This window comes from Trachurus trachurus (assembly GCF_905171665.1).
Source record: "Trachurus trachurus genome assembly, chromosome: 14".
NCBI lineage: Eukaryota > Metazoa > Chordata > Actinopteri > Carangiformes > Carangidae > Trachurus > Trachurus trachurus.
In genome coordinates, this window is record NC_139903.1 from 23636805 (window position 1) to 23653447 (window position 16643).

Below are 16643 nucleotides of genomic sequence, written 5' to 3' on the forward strand. Positions count from 1 at the left end.
CTGACATGCTCAGGCCAGCAGCTTGAGTTTATCTTGAGCCCTCTCTAACATCTCCCCACTAAGTGATGGAGGACTGTGAGATAACATCAAAGAGCTGCAGACCAAGGGTGTTTTCATATTGACCCCAATCAGAGTGGGAGACAATATTTCAGGCCTTAGCACTCCTGCCGAGCCCGACCCAACACCGTAATGAAGAACTCTCCTCGTCTCCTGGAGCTGTCTCTTCGGCATGACAGCTAACCGTTAGCATACTGACAGCGTCATACACTTGTTTATGACTCACAGGCTAACAGCAGCAACACTGATTGACACTGTTTTTGGATGCGTGGGGCATTGTTTATGTGTCTGTTTTTTTTTTTTAGAGTAATGAGCAAGAAAAAAACATGATGAACACGAGCACTGAAAATATAATTGCCTAAGACGAATTTCCTCTTCTGGGGACAATAAAGTTCATCTGATCTGATCTGATCTGATATTTAATTGTGGCAAAAACCAGGACAACTTAAAGGGACAACGAGGAGTTTTGGAAAAGCGAAGCGTTTTCACACTACATTTATGAGCCTCCGCGCGCACCGTAAAATTCTTTTGACCGGCGCAAGACGGACTCATGTTTTCATTCATCAATAATTAAAGTCAGAGGTTCAAAGAGGTTCACATACCGTCGTAGTTCCGACCATAAACGGCGATTCAGCTGCGTTATTCTCATGACTCGTTGCGAAACCGAAAGTAAAAAACGCTGGTCGGCTCGACCAGCATCTCCGCCACCACTAATAATAACAAAATAACGATAGAGACAGAACGATATATTTATCGAAAATGGGCCCATTAACAAGTGTGGGTAGCGGAGATTCATCCACATTAACGTGAGACTTTTTTATAACCGAATAGAAACTCCTCGTTGTCCCTTTAAAAGCGTATATTCAAATTATTGTAAAAAAAAAAAAAGTTAATCATATTCTGTATTGACATAGCCTATATACGGAGTGACAGTATATTTGCATTCACATTCAATAACTCTTCACTTCTGTGTTTTGGGACAGCAGTTGTCACACCTGAGACTGTACCCTACTACACCAACTACTCAGGACCAGCTTTTCAAAATATTGGCAGTGTTTCCCATCAAACGTATTTGCTAATGTCACAGAGGGGCTTTATTGGCACCACAGTAACCAGACAGTTGAAAATGGAGAAGCCTTTTTTTTTTTTTTTTTTTTTGCAAGAGCAATGCATAACGGTATATTTCACCTGGCTAATGACCAATGAACATAACTTTTTCATGATGCATTGTAGGACACAGTGAGTCTACTATGTAGGGTACAGTATAATAACTCTCACTATACATTCAGACAGCACTGCAAGATGGAAAACCATCATATAGAGGACAATATAGGGAGAAGTTAGTGATTTGGGACTCAGTTGTATTATCTATTTTATCCAAATCCAGTAGTGCCCTCTACAGGTATCCTCCAGTACCATTATGTAGTGGGCTACTTTGGCAAGTAAATAAAGGATCATGTTCATGATCCAGCTGCTTTGCCGCACAAATATCTACAGCTCAAGAGTCTACAGCCGTGATAGCAGGTTGAAACTAAACGCTAAATCCAGCCTAAAACATGCTGATATTACAGTGTAAGCTTTGCATGTTAGCACAGGATCACTCTGTAATTAACACTAAACACTAAGTAGGCTACAGCTAACGCTGAAGACAGTTTGTTCTCAGCTCTGGGAACACACGACTGTAGCAATAAATCAGGGAATCACTGAGAGCTTTGTCTTTAAAGGGGTTTGAATGTCTGACACTGATGATGGCAGGTCAACACATGCCATCATCGGTGTAGTTAAAAACTATAAGTACCTCAGCCCTGCTCGTATCGGAGAAGACAGGTGTGCTCGAGCTCAGGGACCTGTCCCACCGTGTCTCGGTGAGCTATGGGTTGTCCTGGACATTCTGAGCTGCAAACCCAGAGGAGCCGACATCTGCAGCCTGATGAAGGTGATGGCTGCTGGTCTGAGCTCTTTATCGTATCTGCCTACTGAAGCTCCTCTTCAACTTGGCACTGGGTTATTTTTTCAGTTTATCTTTAAGGAAAGTTTCAAACCTCCTGTTGACACGCATGTTGGCACTTTCCTGTCTGTGCTGGTGTCAGCAACACAGTCCAAGGAAGAATAACACGTCATGGTGGAACTCACAGCAGCATATAGTGTTTTATTGTAGCTAAAGTTGGCAACAGTGAACAACTGCAGTGCAAATAATGCCAGTCAGCTCAGCTTGGTGGTTCCCAACAGTTCAGACTTCATCAGGTTGGCTTAAGGTGATGCTGCTGCTGCTGCTGCTGGCCTGGCATGCTGGTCACCAGATTGGCTAGCTACGGTCCAGCCGCGGGCTGCAGCACCATCACTGGCCTCCTTCATCCACTGCTTCTGTGAGCTGTGTTTCTTTAGCTGCAGACTCAGACTCTGAGACTCAAGCTACATCAAATCAGAAGTGCTCTCTGGTGAGTTGGGAACAGACAGAACCCCACCTGTTGTTCTTCTGCTGCCATTCATTGGTGTCACTAGATAAAAAGAGCTAAACTCGGAAACAGCTGCTAACTCACATAAAAAGTGCATTGCTAAGTTTTATGGACAGGAACCATCCAGGCTTTTTGATGGAGACTCCATATGGACAGTTTGATTTACCCACCCCACTCATTAAAAAGCTAGCCACATAAAAACTAAATGACACTTACTCCAATAATGTTTACTAAAATACACATCTCATTATACTTATTTTTTTTCTGATTAAAAAATATTTAAAACTACATTTGAAGCCTATCTTTGTTATATTTATCTTCTCTTTCCATCAGTGTTTCTGTCACCTGAATATTGTCAATATTCCTAGAAAATACATTTTTAATAAAACTACAATGCAACAGCGGCAGCATTTTTGCAGGATTGTGAATGGATTGTATATACAGTATATTCTCTTTTTCAAACAACCACCGTGGTGACACAGTTTTACGGTGGTTTCCACTGTCGCTTCACAGCACAAAAGTTCTGGGTTTGATCCCCAGCCTGGGGCCTTCCTGGATGGAGTTTGTGTGGGTTCTCTCCAGGTTCCCTCACAGTCCAACATGCACATGCACACTAGCTTGATATGCGATTGTAAATTGCCTGTAGGTGTGAATGTGAGTGTGTGAGGTTGTTTGTCTCTATATGTCAGCCCTGTATATTAGGTCTTACAGTACAATGCCTTGCAGTGACAACAGCATCATTACAGTGTTTAGACACTCACAGCCCCTGGTTATGGTTAGGGAAAAGATTATGCTCTTATTTAAAACAATACATTTAATAAAAAAATGTACAAACGTCCCCAGAACCACAATCTGTCTCTGACCGTAACCAAAGTGCTGTTGTTGCCTGAACATAACCACAGATGGGACTCCGAACGTCCTTGGTGTGACTGTTTCGTGTGCCCGCACCCCAACCACCTCCTGGCAACTCCACTGCTGTTGATATATGGAGCTTCATTCATTCAAGAAATGCGTTGCCTCTGAACATAATCCCCAACAGTGAGTCTCTTCGAAAAATATATTTGCTGTCGCGGCGCAGATGTATGGAGGCATCATTTCTACGAGACAGGGTTGACTATTCCCCACACTGCCAGCAACCTCTTTCACATCCATGTAAAAATATTGATTATATAGCTGAATAAATCTCTGAGAAGAATAATGTTGAAGCTGAATATATTACCTGAAGTATGTGGCTGGCAAAATAGTTGAAGAAGCAAAATTCCTCTTTTTTGCTCCTTCTTGGTCTGTGTGGAGCTGCCGTTGCTGTGGCACCATAATAGCTGTTTCGTTCAGTTATGCCTCAGGCTGCCAGTGACTGTGGACTTTATAAATATGTCACCAGCTTGACTAATACATGGAAACAAGGTGGAAAAGATTAAAGGTTCAACTTTTGATCTGAAACATCCCACTCAATCACAGCGTTAATGTAGCGGACCTGACGGATGTTTGATCCCTGTGGTCTGAAAGGTGTTATGTTTTCTACCGAGCGTTATTGAAAGTAAAATAAATGTTGAAGTAATCTGTTAATCACGTCTTCATTTCTTTTCCTCTCTGCTCCAGCTTCTTCCAACATCAAATTTTTAATAGACACCATGAATGGTTTATGTCCTTTTTTTCCCAGTCCATTGTGGTGTCTTTCTAACTGTATCTTTAATGCACATTAGTGATGCTGCTCTGGCACCGGTTTCCTAGGCTGACCTCAGGTGTGAGCACATGAGAATCAACATGGCACCAAAAACAAAAACAGAACCGAAAAAAAGCTCAGGTTTGTGCATGTGTTTTTAGAGCCAGATTTTCAAGGTCAAATTTGTTTTTCTATCGGCTCTAATTACACTTCCCGTCTCCCAAACATGCAGGGGTGCCACATATAGTTTGCGTGTGTGCCTGGAAGCAGCTCTGACTGTTTTTCAAAGAGAGTAACACACCCGTGAGCTGCACCTTGTCTCAGCTGCATGTGTTTTTTTTTGTGTGTGTTTTTTTTTTCTTCTCTCTTCGGAGGAATCACAAGACCTCCTCCACCCTGAGGTGGGCTGGGTGAAATGTTCAATCTCATTCTTCAACAAAGTGCATTCAACAGCTTACAAACAATTACCCTTTGAATGGGGGGGAGGGTGGTCAGCTTGTAAAACCCGCTGCAGCGATGAGAGGAGTTATCTGTGTTGTATGGATTTTGTATCTACAGTGTGTTTTTTATAATGCTGTTATTCTTAGAAGGAACAGCCTGTGTGGCAGCGTCTGAGGAGCTCTCTCACTGGACGAGCGGGCCTTGTGGGTGCAGCTCTTTGTAATGTGAAAGGATGTTTAATCCAGGAAAGTAATGTTGACATTATTCTTACGATAATGAAATCCCCCCCTTGTGAGAATGAAGAGAATATTATAGTGTAAGGTTTAGTGTTGTTAATTTACCGACATGAGACCACAGGGACTTTCCCAGACTCTAGATGGCTTTTAGTTTTCTCCAGAGGGTTTGTGCAGGACCAGAAACCGTCTGCCTGTTTCCTAAGTAAGAGAAGTTACTGGTCAGATTTTCACAGACATGGGAAATGAAAATGTTGCTGCTGAGTGTTTATCTTCTGCAGGACCTGTTAATCCAGCTCAAGCTGCCTCTCAAACCAGAGGATGTTTTTTTTTTTTTCCCTCCACAGTACAGTAAGTAACGTGAAGGAGAGACGAAGCATGTTTTCCAGTGAAGTTGTCGTCTGTCTGGGAGCTTTTGTTCGAGTGCTTGAGATAAACCCAGGTCAGGATGATTCACATTCAAAATGCACTTTGTGGACACTCTGCCTCGGGCGAGCCCAACCCGCTGTACCCCCACATTTAGAATGCACAACGTCAGGGCCTTGTCTGCCCCCCCCCTCCATCCAACCCCCCACCTCTATTCCTTCACATTAAAAATGCTGTTGTGCTCTGTCTGGAGGCCGATGCAGCCGAGCCTATCACACTGTGAGGTTTAACAGCAGATACACCTCAGCCCGTCTCCTAAACTCACAGGGTATTTATAGTAGTTCATCGTGGGGCCAGGAAGTCGGAGATGAAGGCACAGTACATGTTCATTCTGGGGACAAGAGGTCACCCTCATGTACCGTAGTAATATGTCACACTATATGTGTGATTTGGTAAATTTATATAGGAGCCTGTGGTTGCGCTGCTTACTTGCTTTTCTACTCTAGTGCAGCAGGCAGACATTAAGTCTGGTTAGTCCTGGGAGATTGACCTTTGAAGTGCACACTGAACTGTAAAGCAAAGCAGATGATTAAATCAGAAAGCTGTCTTAGCTCATCATTATAACAGTGAACATTGGGGAAATAAAAGTCTAGTTTAAAGCTGCACTGCACAAAAGCAGGAATTACTATTGACATTATTGATTATGAAACCAACAAGAACAGGTTTTTAGGCACCATCGGCTCGCATTATGTAAAATGTTTGCCTTGTCTTTCCACGTCATAACTTACAGAATTACACCCAGTTGACCGACTGCAGCCTTTGAAGGGCTTTAATTTCTCTGGGCGTTCTGTGTTTGATCAGAAAAACTTGGCATTTTGGATGCACAGCATTTGAGCACTCAAACTGTCTGCTCTGTCCCTACTGCCAAGTTATACCCAGGCTGCAAACATGCTCTGAATGGGAGTTATGAGACAGATGAATAGAAACCAAAGGAAAGGACATGCCCCTGAGGAGGGAGAAGTGACTTTGGTTTATTGTGTTTCCTGTCTGTGTTTACTCAGAAATATCTCCTCTGCTAATTTGACCTCAGTCCCGGTGGGATTGTTAGCGAGATGAATATGTCTGTTGAGCCTTCTCCAAATACATTTCATATCCTCACTTGCTGTAATGGACTAGAGTATCAGAGCACCAGCTGTCATGGTGTCAGTCACTCTGGCTTCTGAACCCGTTCACCTGCACAAACATGAACGGTGTAAAGAAAAAGTTTAAATCAACTCTCAAGTGAGAAAAATATAAATTTATGTAGGAAACAATTTTCAGCGTTGACTGCGGCAGCCTCGAGGATCTTCAAGACTAGACTATGCATGAGTCAAAATCAATAAGATTTGATTAAGTATTCATTTCAGTGTTTGAAATCTGTCAGAAACAGATGTTCCCTTTACACATACGTCTTTAATTAACGGTTTCTCCTTTGGAAGAGACCCATTACATGCCCACCTCTAATGAGATAAACTACTTTACTGTCTCTAACATGACTTGGGGGTTTACCACAAGAAACGAAAACACTCTTCATCTTTTTAATTTTCTTTGAAGCAAAGCTCTTATTACAAAATTAAAAAAAAAAAAATAAAAGTCCTCTAAAAATGAAGTATTTTGTTATGATTTTCTTTGGCTTTATGATACAACATCAGTCGTGCTGTGATGGTTGTCAGTTTCTCCCAAAGAGAAACAGACTAATCCCATCACAGTGAAGCTGTGGTCTGAACACAAACTTCCTGTGGAAATTTAATATAAAATAACTTCCCAGACGCATTTAAAATCAGCACTTTGCATACATTTTTTACCCTCGCTTCTGGCCCTCTCCATCTATCTAGTGTGTACATTCCCCTTTTTTGTATACTCTGTAGAGTTGCATCCAGCAGTAGCTTAGGGAAGCAGCCTCCATCCTGGTGCTTCGCGTCTCTCGCTGCGTCTGCTCCGAAACAAACATTCTGTTTGCCTGTTTTGTTTGCGGAGTCGTTTGCATGAGAAACACTTCTGCGCATCCTCGCGACACCTCTATATCTCTCTCTCTCTCCCTCCCTCCCTCACTCCCTCTCTCCCTCCCTTATCCTATTCTCATTTTCTCATCCTAGATTGGCCTTGATTTCTCACGTCTTCTCCATTTCACCTCCCCCCTCCTCTTCTTTCAGTGTCTTTCTCCTCCTTCTCTTGCAGCAAATCCCTCGCTTCTTCCACCTCTTCACCCAATGCTGCCTGAGGGTTTTGAGAAACTGTTACATAATGCACTTCAAATTATCACAATGCATGTATTATGGATACGGGGGAGATACAGGAGGAATTACAGGATTTGATAAGGAATAAAGGATTGAAATTACCAATCACTTGCTTTGCAGATTAAGTGGGTCAATCTATCATGTTCATGGTTATTGAGATTAAAGAAAATTGTTCTGTCAGTTGCTGTGTGCGTGCACGCATATGTGCAAACTTGTGCGACTGAATCATCCCCCGTCTCAGCACTAAAGTACTGATAACAACTGGGTGATTCTGATGACACATGACAGTAGTTCTTACATTGTCTCGGCTGCGCCTCTTCCCTTTATAAAACAGCATCACTCTCCTACTCCTCATAGCGAGGGATTTCAGTCCTTTCCCTCTATTATCTAAATGTTGGACTGTCTTTCTCTATTTTATGGCCTGTGTCCTTGCCGTTTCTCTGTTTTTGAACTGCTTCCAACCCGTCCCCTTCTTCTTTGCTCCCCTCCGTCTGGCTGGTCTGAGCTCCTACTGTTTGCTTTATCCAGCTGTCTGTGTTCAAGGGAATTACAGAAGTCATGCTTCACCCAAAAAGATACAGGACAGTGTCTGGGCACAGCCCGGGCAGAGGCAGACTCTCAGAGCACTTAAAGCTGCTGAAAACATCCCCAGCAGTCATGTCCAACCTTCACTTCTGCCTAAATACTCACTGAGTAAGACAAAAAACAGTAAAACCAGATGATGAAAGAATTATATGGCAAAGCCTCGGCACATACAGAAAATCCCCCAAAGCCCCGCAGACACTCTCCTCCCATGCATTATAGATCAGTGGCAACTCAGCTCCCCTATGGATTCTACGTGAAACTACATGATGAAACCAGACTGAGTGGCCAATATTTGTCACAATGGGATGTATAATGGGATGTCAAATGCAATTTTCATGCGCAATTCCAAATGATTCAATATCAAATAAATGGATTAATTCAAATCAAACTAGCAACAGAGCCCCTGTGTCTAATCTCTTCCCCTTTTCTTTTTGAGCTACAGCTTAACACTCTTCTATTTCCATTCCGTCTGCTCTGTGATCTCTCCTTCTCTCTGCCTCCTTTTCTCCGTCTCCTCTGTTACGCACATAAAAAGGTTCCAATACGGTCGTTTGGGCGGATGGTATGAGCCTGCCATGCATGAGAAAGCTGAGAGAGCTCCTCAGGATTAAAAAAGTCTGATTGATCTGACAACCTGTTCAGCTGGCTGATCTCCTGTTTTGATTTTAATGAATTAAAATCAAACACCCGAGTGCCCCCATGGCAAGAAAAAAAGAGGGAGAAAAAAACCTTGGTCAAGAGCATAAATTATAGTAGAAACCAGAAAGAGTCAAACATCTGAGGATGCCTACTGGGTCATAGTGGAAGTAAAGGGAAAAAAGAAAGTGTTTTCAAAGCGGGGAGCAGAATATTTAAATCCATTTTAAACATATAGAGCTGAATCAGGGTTAGTGGGGTTTTACCTCACTAAAACGATGGTTACATCCCCACGGTTCTATGAATTTCAGATGACCTGTAGATCTACGCAAATGAGACGGAAGGACTGCAGAAGGACACAGCGTCCCCTTTCGGATAAGATTTTTGCTTTTAGACGTTATCCTATTGTTGAAACTCGTGATCAATAGTCATACATTCTGTCACTGGGTGGAATTATAGTAAAAATAAATTACTCGTTTTTTTCCTGCGACCCCAGGAACCTCCTCGAAGACCTCTGGGGTCCCTGGACCCACTTGAACCACTGGTGTAGACAATGAGTAAATGCACAACTTTTAAACCTGAACTCTGGATTACAAATTTGCTTTATATGATGAATTTAAATGCAGCTTCCAACTATGAATTATTTGTTGTACCCTGTGTTTCACACCTTGTTTTGATGTGTTTTTCCCCCAGTATATTTGATGTCTTTTGATATTTTAAGATCTTTTTTTTTTCTGAACATGAACTTGCTAAGTTGAATGCCTGAAACAGCTTCAACTCTCCAACACTGTCTCACTTTTTTCACATTTCTTCAGTCACAAATGCAGATACCCTGCCAAACATCTGAGGCCAAACCACAACCACTATTTACTTTGTAAACTCAAAACCCATTTGTAACAACAGTCTTGATCTTAAATGAATAAAAATCTGGCTTTCTCAGCTCCCACAAACTAAATTATCATCTTAAGTGCCTGTGCTTTCAAGAGTAGCTCCTCAGCACTGTAATTAAAGCAGATTAGGTACGCACATGCATGCTCGCTTGGTCTCTTTCTGCTGTATTAATATTTTAATCACTCCTTCATGTTTCAACAATGCGACAACAGCTAACTAAACTAAAGCAGTGGTGCTAATAGCAGCAGCAGCAGATGTCACAGAGGACCATGGGGGGAAACAGAAAGCTCCGGGGAGAGGCTGTGTTTGAGTGTTTCAGCACCACGGACAGAGTCACAGGCAGGAGGCCTCTCTCTCTCTGATGCTGCGACTCAATTCACATACTCCACACCCAAACAGGCTGGTTTGAGTGCATGAGTGTATTCACACTAACAAATTACACACAAAGAGAAGAGGAGGGACCAGCAGCAAATTTAAAAACATGTCGTTGACATTGACAGCAGCATGATTTCCATGTCACATGACACACAGGAGGATAACACATGCATCGTTGCCGTCATTATTTCCAGTGTCCCACAATTGCAGTGTTTAATTTGACCTTATCACAGAACCCTGCCATGTACTGCAGTACACCAGTGATTTCCTAAGTGTCTGTTTTGAGACACAGCCTAAGTTTGGACTCATGACCTTGAGAGTTTGAACTTGAAATTCAACTTGTCCAAACACTGCGGCAAAGCAGCTCCAAAATGCCACAGGCTACAAATCTGGTAAAGTGACTACTCCACATAAAGGGAAAAAATGAATATTCAACACAATTTCCATCCACAATTAAATTATTCACAAATTAACACCTTTGAAATGCAGTATCATCTGACTATGACTGGTCTTGGTTCTACATCGTGTAGCTCTAGTCCTGAAAACAGACCCTGTATAAAAATCTAATATTAAAATCTTGATGTTTATAAACTTTTAATCTACGATTAAAATGCTTAATTTTTTTCTGAATGTCAAATAAGTAACGTACAAAGAAAACTCGGGTCAAACTAGTATCATAAACTTAATATAATGTAATACACCATAAATGTAAATTTGCACTGAGATGCTCAAATAGATGTATTTGCTCGTATAGTGACTTAATGAATTATTAAAATGGTTAACAATCAAACAATCAACTAATCACTTAGAGTACTGTTTGGTGTCTGGTTGCCTGTGGGAATCATAAAACTGCAGTTTTATAGCGGGGGGGTCAACAGGAGCCTTATACCAAATATTTGCCCTGGGGGCCCCGGAGGAGGTTAAGCCGGCCATGCACCGGGGAACAGGAGAATACAGTCTGCTCAATATGCAGCTGGAGCAGCAGCATTCTTGCTGACATTCCAGCTCAGCCGGGATCTAGTGACAAGAGTACACTCCAACACAACTGCACAACTGTTCTGTCAGAAAATATGTCAACTCAAAGCTTCACCAACAGGCTCCTCTTTTCACCAACAGTGTTAAGCTTTTTTGGAGATTTCAACTGGATTGACTGTGAAGTGCAGTCAACAGTTATCGCCGCTCTAACGTACACCAACCACACTGCCTCTCTTTATTTCCCTACAGTATACAGCAGGTACTGAGTTCAATCTTTCTTAGTAAGAATATGGAGAGATATGTGCCTATAAGGACCTACAAATACACACAGGCAACACTGCTGTACAACAACAGCATTATGAACACAAGCTAATTTAGCATTAACAAAGTTTATCTTTAAAAAGGAATTATACAGAAGACTATAGAGACATTGGAGGAAATTACTGGATGGCTTCCTCAGATAAAGCAGCTCTCACCTTGGACTGACCACAGACATCAGCCAGGTCTCACCTGGACGACGTGTCCTTACAGCTCCATAAACATTTGAGCAAAGTACTTATTTTCTACACAGTTACTTTCTCCCATCAAAATGACTAAACTTTAATTTAGTGTCACAATAAGAGCTGTAGGACAAAGAGGAACAACCTTCCACTGTCTGCCAAAGTTTCTCCGCCATCGCAGTCAAGACACTCGTCTGCCTCGCAGATATACAAGTCAGACTCTGGAGGGTTCTTGATGAAATGGTACTAGGTGTGGACTACGAATCGAAGCAGTACTTTGGCTGTGATTGATGACGCGTCGCTGGTTTCGCAAGAACACGAGGCACAGACAAGGACGTAGACTGAGCAAAAGGCTTCAGTTGGAGCGTTTCAGGACCACGGAGAGAGACAGGTAACGAGACCGACTCTCAGCATTTCAGCACCATGAACGGAGGCACGGACTGGATGTTAAACTCTGCATTTTTAACTCCACCAAGGAATACTTTAAGCATTATTTTTGTAGAGGAAGAGAGCTTTAGAGAAAAGTAGCTGGAGAGGGAATGAGACAGAGGTGGTGGTGGTAGGAGGGGGGGGGGGGTATATGATGTAAATAAAGTCTCTTTGAAGAGAGTCTCTGTAATGTGTGATCCTGTCTAACTCTCTTTGAGGTTTGCAACACCTAAGCTCCTTCAAAGACAAATCTCAGGGGACAAAAACCTCTGCCCCACACAACTGTACAAAGCACTTTTCCTATACTCATACACATGTTCATACAAGGAAGCACAATACCACGGTTCTATGTGTAAACTTAGCGTAAACTGCATTTTCCTGAATGTGAGCTCTGTGTGTTTTTGTTCTTTTGTGCAGGCTTACATCAAAGCTTTTCTCTTTAAAAGACAAATTCCGGGTTGGTATTTAGCTCAGTTGGTAGAGCAGCCGCCCCATGCATTGAGGCTACAGTCCTCACTGCAGGTGGCCCCGGTTCGAATCCCGCATTGAGTGGCCCTTTCCTGCATGTCATTCCCCCCCATTTCCCGTCTCTCTCTCTCGACTGTGCTTTTTTTGTGAAAAAGCCCAAAAAATATATATATTAAAAAAAAGACAAATTCCACCTGGCAATTGGCTCTAATGGCTCGTGGATGTGCGCGCACGTGCGTGCTCATGTGTGCATGAGCGTGAGGGGAAACAATAGCAGGTGATGAGGAAAGATCTATAACTTCAACGCAGAGAAGACAAAAGAGGGAAAAAGTGAGAGAGTAGAGGTAAAGTGCGCTCCATCTATATTTCTAACGCAGCTTGATTACACACCAGCACGCAGAGTTATGATGTCTGTGAATGACAAATGCACTGGTGCCAATTTCATAATACGCCTGTACCATCATGAGCAGTACTGTATGTGCGCGCCTATATCACCTCGGGTAGGTGAGAATGAATAAGCAGCGTTAGTCATCACTCATAAAGCTATCACCTGATGAAATACTGTGGTCCAACAGTTTACTGTGTTCCCTCCACCACAGCAAGGACCTAATGTAAAGCTGTAGTGGCTGAGCATATTGCCAAAGCCCCAGTCCCCCCCCCCCCCCCCCCCCCCCCCCCTCAACGCCCCCTCTGCTCCTGCCATGGCTGTTTATATACACTGTTGTTAAATGTCAGGTGTTTTCCCGCGGAAAAACTATTGAGTGGGTTGTTTCGGTCTACAACAGCCGTTCTGCAAGTTTATGACTGTGGGTTCGGCGTGGCTTCTGAACTGCTGAGTGGGCTGTTTGAGAGAGATCAGCTTTAAGGCAGAAATGCACCATGTTAGTGGCACTATATGTTTTCACAGCCTTCCTTCTAGAGACCTAGGCTATCGTCAACTGAAAATAAGTATCATAAATATAAATATATAAAGAAATGACAGCCCATAACAGCCAAGAATAGCTTGAAGAGAAATTATGGTGAGACTTTTTTTTAAATCAAGCTGTAAAAATACAATTTTATTCTATTGCTGGGCTCTTAGTCTGTCTCCATAGGGCAAACTCATTACACAGAGGAAATGTCATGCAGAGATTGACAGGTGTACTTGGTATTTGTCCTGCACTAAAAAAAAAGAAAAAGAAATAAAAATCAACACGATCACCCCTTTCTTTCGCATCATCCATGCCACAAGCGCTTCCTCTTAAAAGCACAAGAGACTCTTGAATCAAGGCTCTGCAAAAACATAAACGTGTTCTGCCAAAGGGTAAATGTGATCACAGTGCAGAGTATGATCTCTTCCACTATGATGATTTCAACAGAATAGTGTTGTGTTGCGTTATGACACAGTTGTTTGGTTCTCACTGGAGCCTGGTGGATGTATAGATTGACTGAGTCCACCAAAGACTACATAATGCCTTATACTGGAACAGGTCAGATAAAATACTTAAGGAGTGTAAAGTCCCCCGTTTGATTACATTAAATCATCTGAATGCAGCTATCTTAACTGTGGCTGTGCTTATAGGTTTGTAGGTTACTTTGACGGAATCACACTTGACACATTGCTCTTAACTTACAAATTCATTTCCTGCCTCTTAGTAACGTAGTGAATTCCACTTTGTACCCACCTCAACAGATACATAACCTCGGTTCAAGGCGATTCAGAGCTATGAATAAGCTCAGCCTTACCTAAACTTCAGTTTAAAAAAAAAAACTAAACAATCCATGCTGGAGTGCAGGGTGTGGGAGTCTTTCTCTGAAGACAGCCTGCAAACACTCCAGTGATCACTGTGTCCATCTGGCTGGAGGAATATGTTCACTTAGAAGAAGAGAAAAAGTATTCCCCATGAGAACAAATACAAGCGGAGGTCCATAATGTGCTTAAATGAGAGGCTGTAGTTGTTTTGGTTAGCCCTCAGGGCGCCTTACCCAGCTAATAATAAGGAAGAGAAATTTCTGGTTACATCCTACTGGCTGAAAAATAGTTGCTGATTTACAGAAAATGCAAATAAATGCATATTTCCTTCCCTAATTGTTGCCTGATAAGGCACAAAATAGCCCGTCAGCACAGTGTGGCAGATTTTACTGCATTAGATCTCCATCTTGACAAGGTTCAAGCCTTTTAATTTTAAGCAAGTTTTTATTTTCTTTCCAATCACTTATTTGCTCTTGTTGAATTATGTGTGTAATGCTTCTCACCGAACAAAATGAGTGTCAGTAATGAAGAGGGAGCAAATTAGATGGTAAACCAATAACATGTAAAAAATACACAGCAGGATTCTGTGAAATCCTTGAAAGGCTCATTTTCAAAAGAGTAGAATTACAACCCCCAGTGTATACTTTTCACCTGAAGCAAGGCTTCAGTGAACGAGTGCCTCCATGCTTTATGATCTGGCTTTATTCTCCACTAGCTGCAGGTGGCCTCCTGGGTAATTTCACACATTCACATCAGAATAGGTTCATCAACACCGCCACAGTCAGCTTTTTAAAAGGACTCACCTGTGCTTATTAAAGCGGTCTTGCACAGCAAGTACCTTTGAACTGTACCAGAGAGTAGTGCAGCAGTGAGGGGAGAGGGGCGCGCCGAGCTGTTATGGTGCCTTTAATAGAGCCAGGTATCAATCAAGCTGTTGCCATGGAGGAATACACTATCAGTTAACTGGAAATACACGGGTTAATGCAGGTTAAATCCCTGCACCAGCCATCAGCCATGTGTCCTGTCAAGATATAAACCTGGAGTGTTCTGGGTTAACACTGTCAACTATACAGCCTTTGTGTTTAGGTTGCGCTCGGCTGACAGAAGTAGGTTGACACCCTAATCCAAAGGTAGAACCACATAATGTGGTGTGAGTTTAGCTGGATGTCTATTTTATTTTAAAGCCACATAAAATGCAGAGAGGTACTTTTGATTAGTTTGTGCCAGTGGTTCACTAATGGGGCGATGTCAGTGTGTGGAGGGTAAAACAAACTGGATTGAGCCAGAGAGCAGATTTCACACACCACAGCCAACATCTATAGTAACACGTTTATGGTAATGAGGTGTAGAGTATAGGCAAAACCTGTCCCTCAGAATGAACCATTATTATTGGATGTGATCACTGATCATCAGGTTAACCGTCCTTTAAAGACACATCTTAGTAAAGAGGTGAAAGCTCCTACCCGAGTTCCTCAGTTTGCGGTTCCTGAACACCGAGATGATCACCAGCAGATTCCCCAGCACATCCACCACCGTGGTGAAGATCAGCACGCTGGCCAGGATAGCTATGACCCAGGCGGGGCGGGCGCTCCCCTCCGAGGCCAGTGTGCGCTCCAGCTGCCCCAGCCGTGGCTCTGTCCGGTTCTTCAGGAGTGTGAATGTGTCCGGCATCACTGGCCCACAGCCCGACGCTGCTTTCCGAGTCCCAACTGAGCTTTTTATGTCCCGCAGGTACCGCCGGCACCGGTTAGTCCTAAATGAAACATGGAGCGCACCTGGTGCCTCCCCGAGTTCCACAAGAGCGCACGTCAAGTCCGCTACTTCCAGCCGATGTTAATGACTGGACACAACGAGGCGATCACGTGTGACCTCGGCTATGTAAACTTACACGGACTCTTGGTTCTCTTTCTTTATCTTCGCACAAAACTCATCCATCCATGTGCCACCTAAAGCTCGGACCCTCGGCGGTGCCACGCCTCCTCCCTGGCGAGGAAATGTCAATTATTTGTCCTTTGGAGAATATTTCGCAAAAGAAGATTGAGACCATCTATATTTTAAGTCTCCATCCTCTTCAAGTGTCCCTGGCTGGCTGGTTGGCATCTCTAACTCCTATCAGTCCGCATGCGCCCACGCTGGAGAGAGGGGAAGAAGAAAAAAGAAAAACAGAAGGCTATTCCTTTTAAAAATATCAAACCACTGCACCGTCTCGCTGCCTCTGTCTGGTAGAGTTTGCTATTCTCTGGGAAAAAAAAAATTGAGATGCCCTTGCTTTGCGCCGAACTACGACGCAGCCGCCGCTGTGCGTGGCGAGGCGGCACTGTGGTAAATTTCAGAGAGAAGCCCTCAGTCAGGCACACAGCAGGATGTGGAGAAATCCACAGAGTGCGAGGACGGAGGCAGACACGCTTCTCACAATCAACATTTATACCTCAGACCCCCCCACCCCCCTCCCTTCCCCTCCCCTCCTCTCCTTTCCTCTCCTTTATTACTTACTGTCTTTGGCTTTCTCATCTCCCACTACCATACCATACCGAGGTGTGCGTGCAAAAAAATATTTCCC

The 16643-nt window shown here is 43.1% G+C and overlaps 1 protein-coding gene across 1 annotated transcript in view; it reads right to left on the reverse strand.

Annotated features, from left to right (window-relative positions):
- The window catches only part of mtnr1bb (melatonin receptor 1Bb), a gene marked incomplete at its 3' end in the record, with an annotated part of 33362 nt that extends 17599 nt beyond the window's left edge, over positions 1-15763 (reverse strand). Inside the window, exon 1 of the mRNA XM_083986310.1 lies at positions 15547-15763. Within this exon, the coding sequence (XP_083842436.1) occupies positions 15547-15754 (208 nt within the window). The 5' untranslated portion in view covers positions 15755-15763. The remainder of the gene's footprint in view (positions 1-15546) is intronic.
- Between the last annotated feature and the right edge of the window lie 880 nt (positions 15764-16643).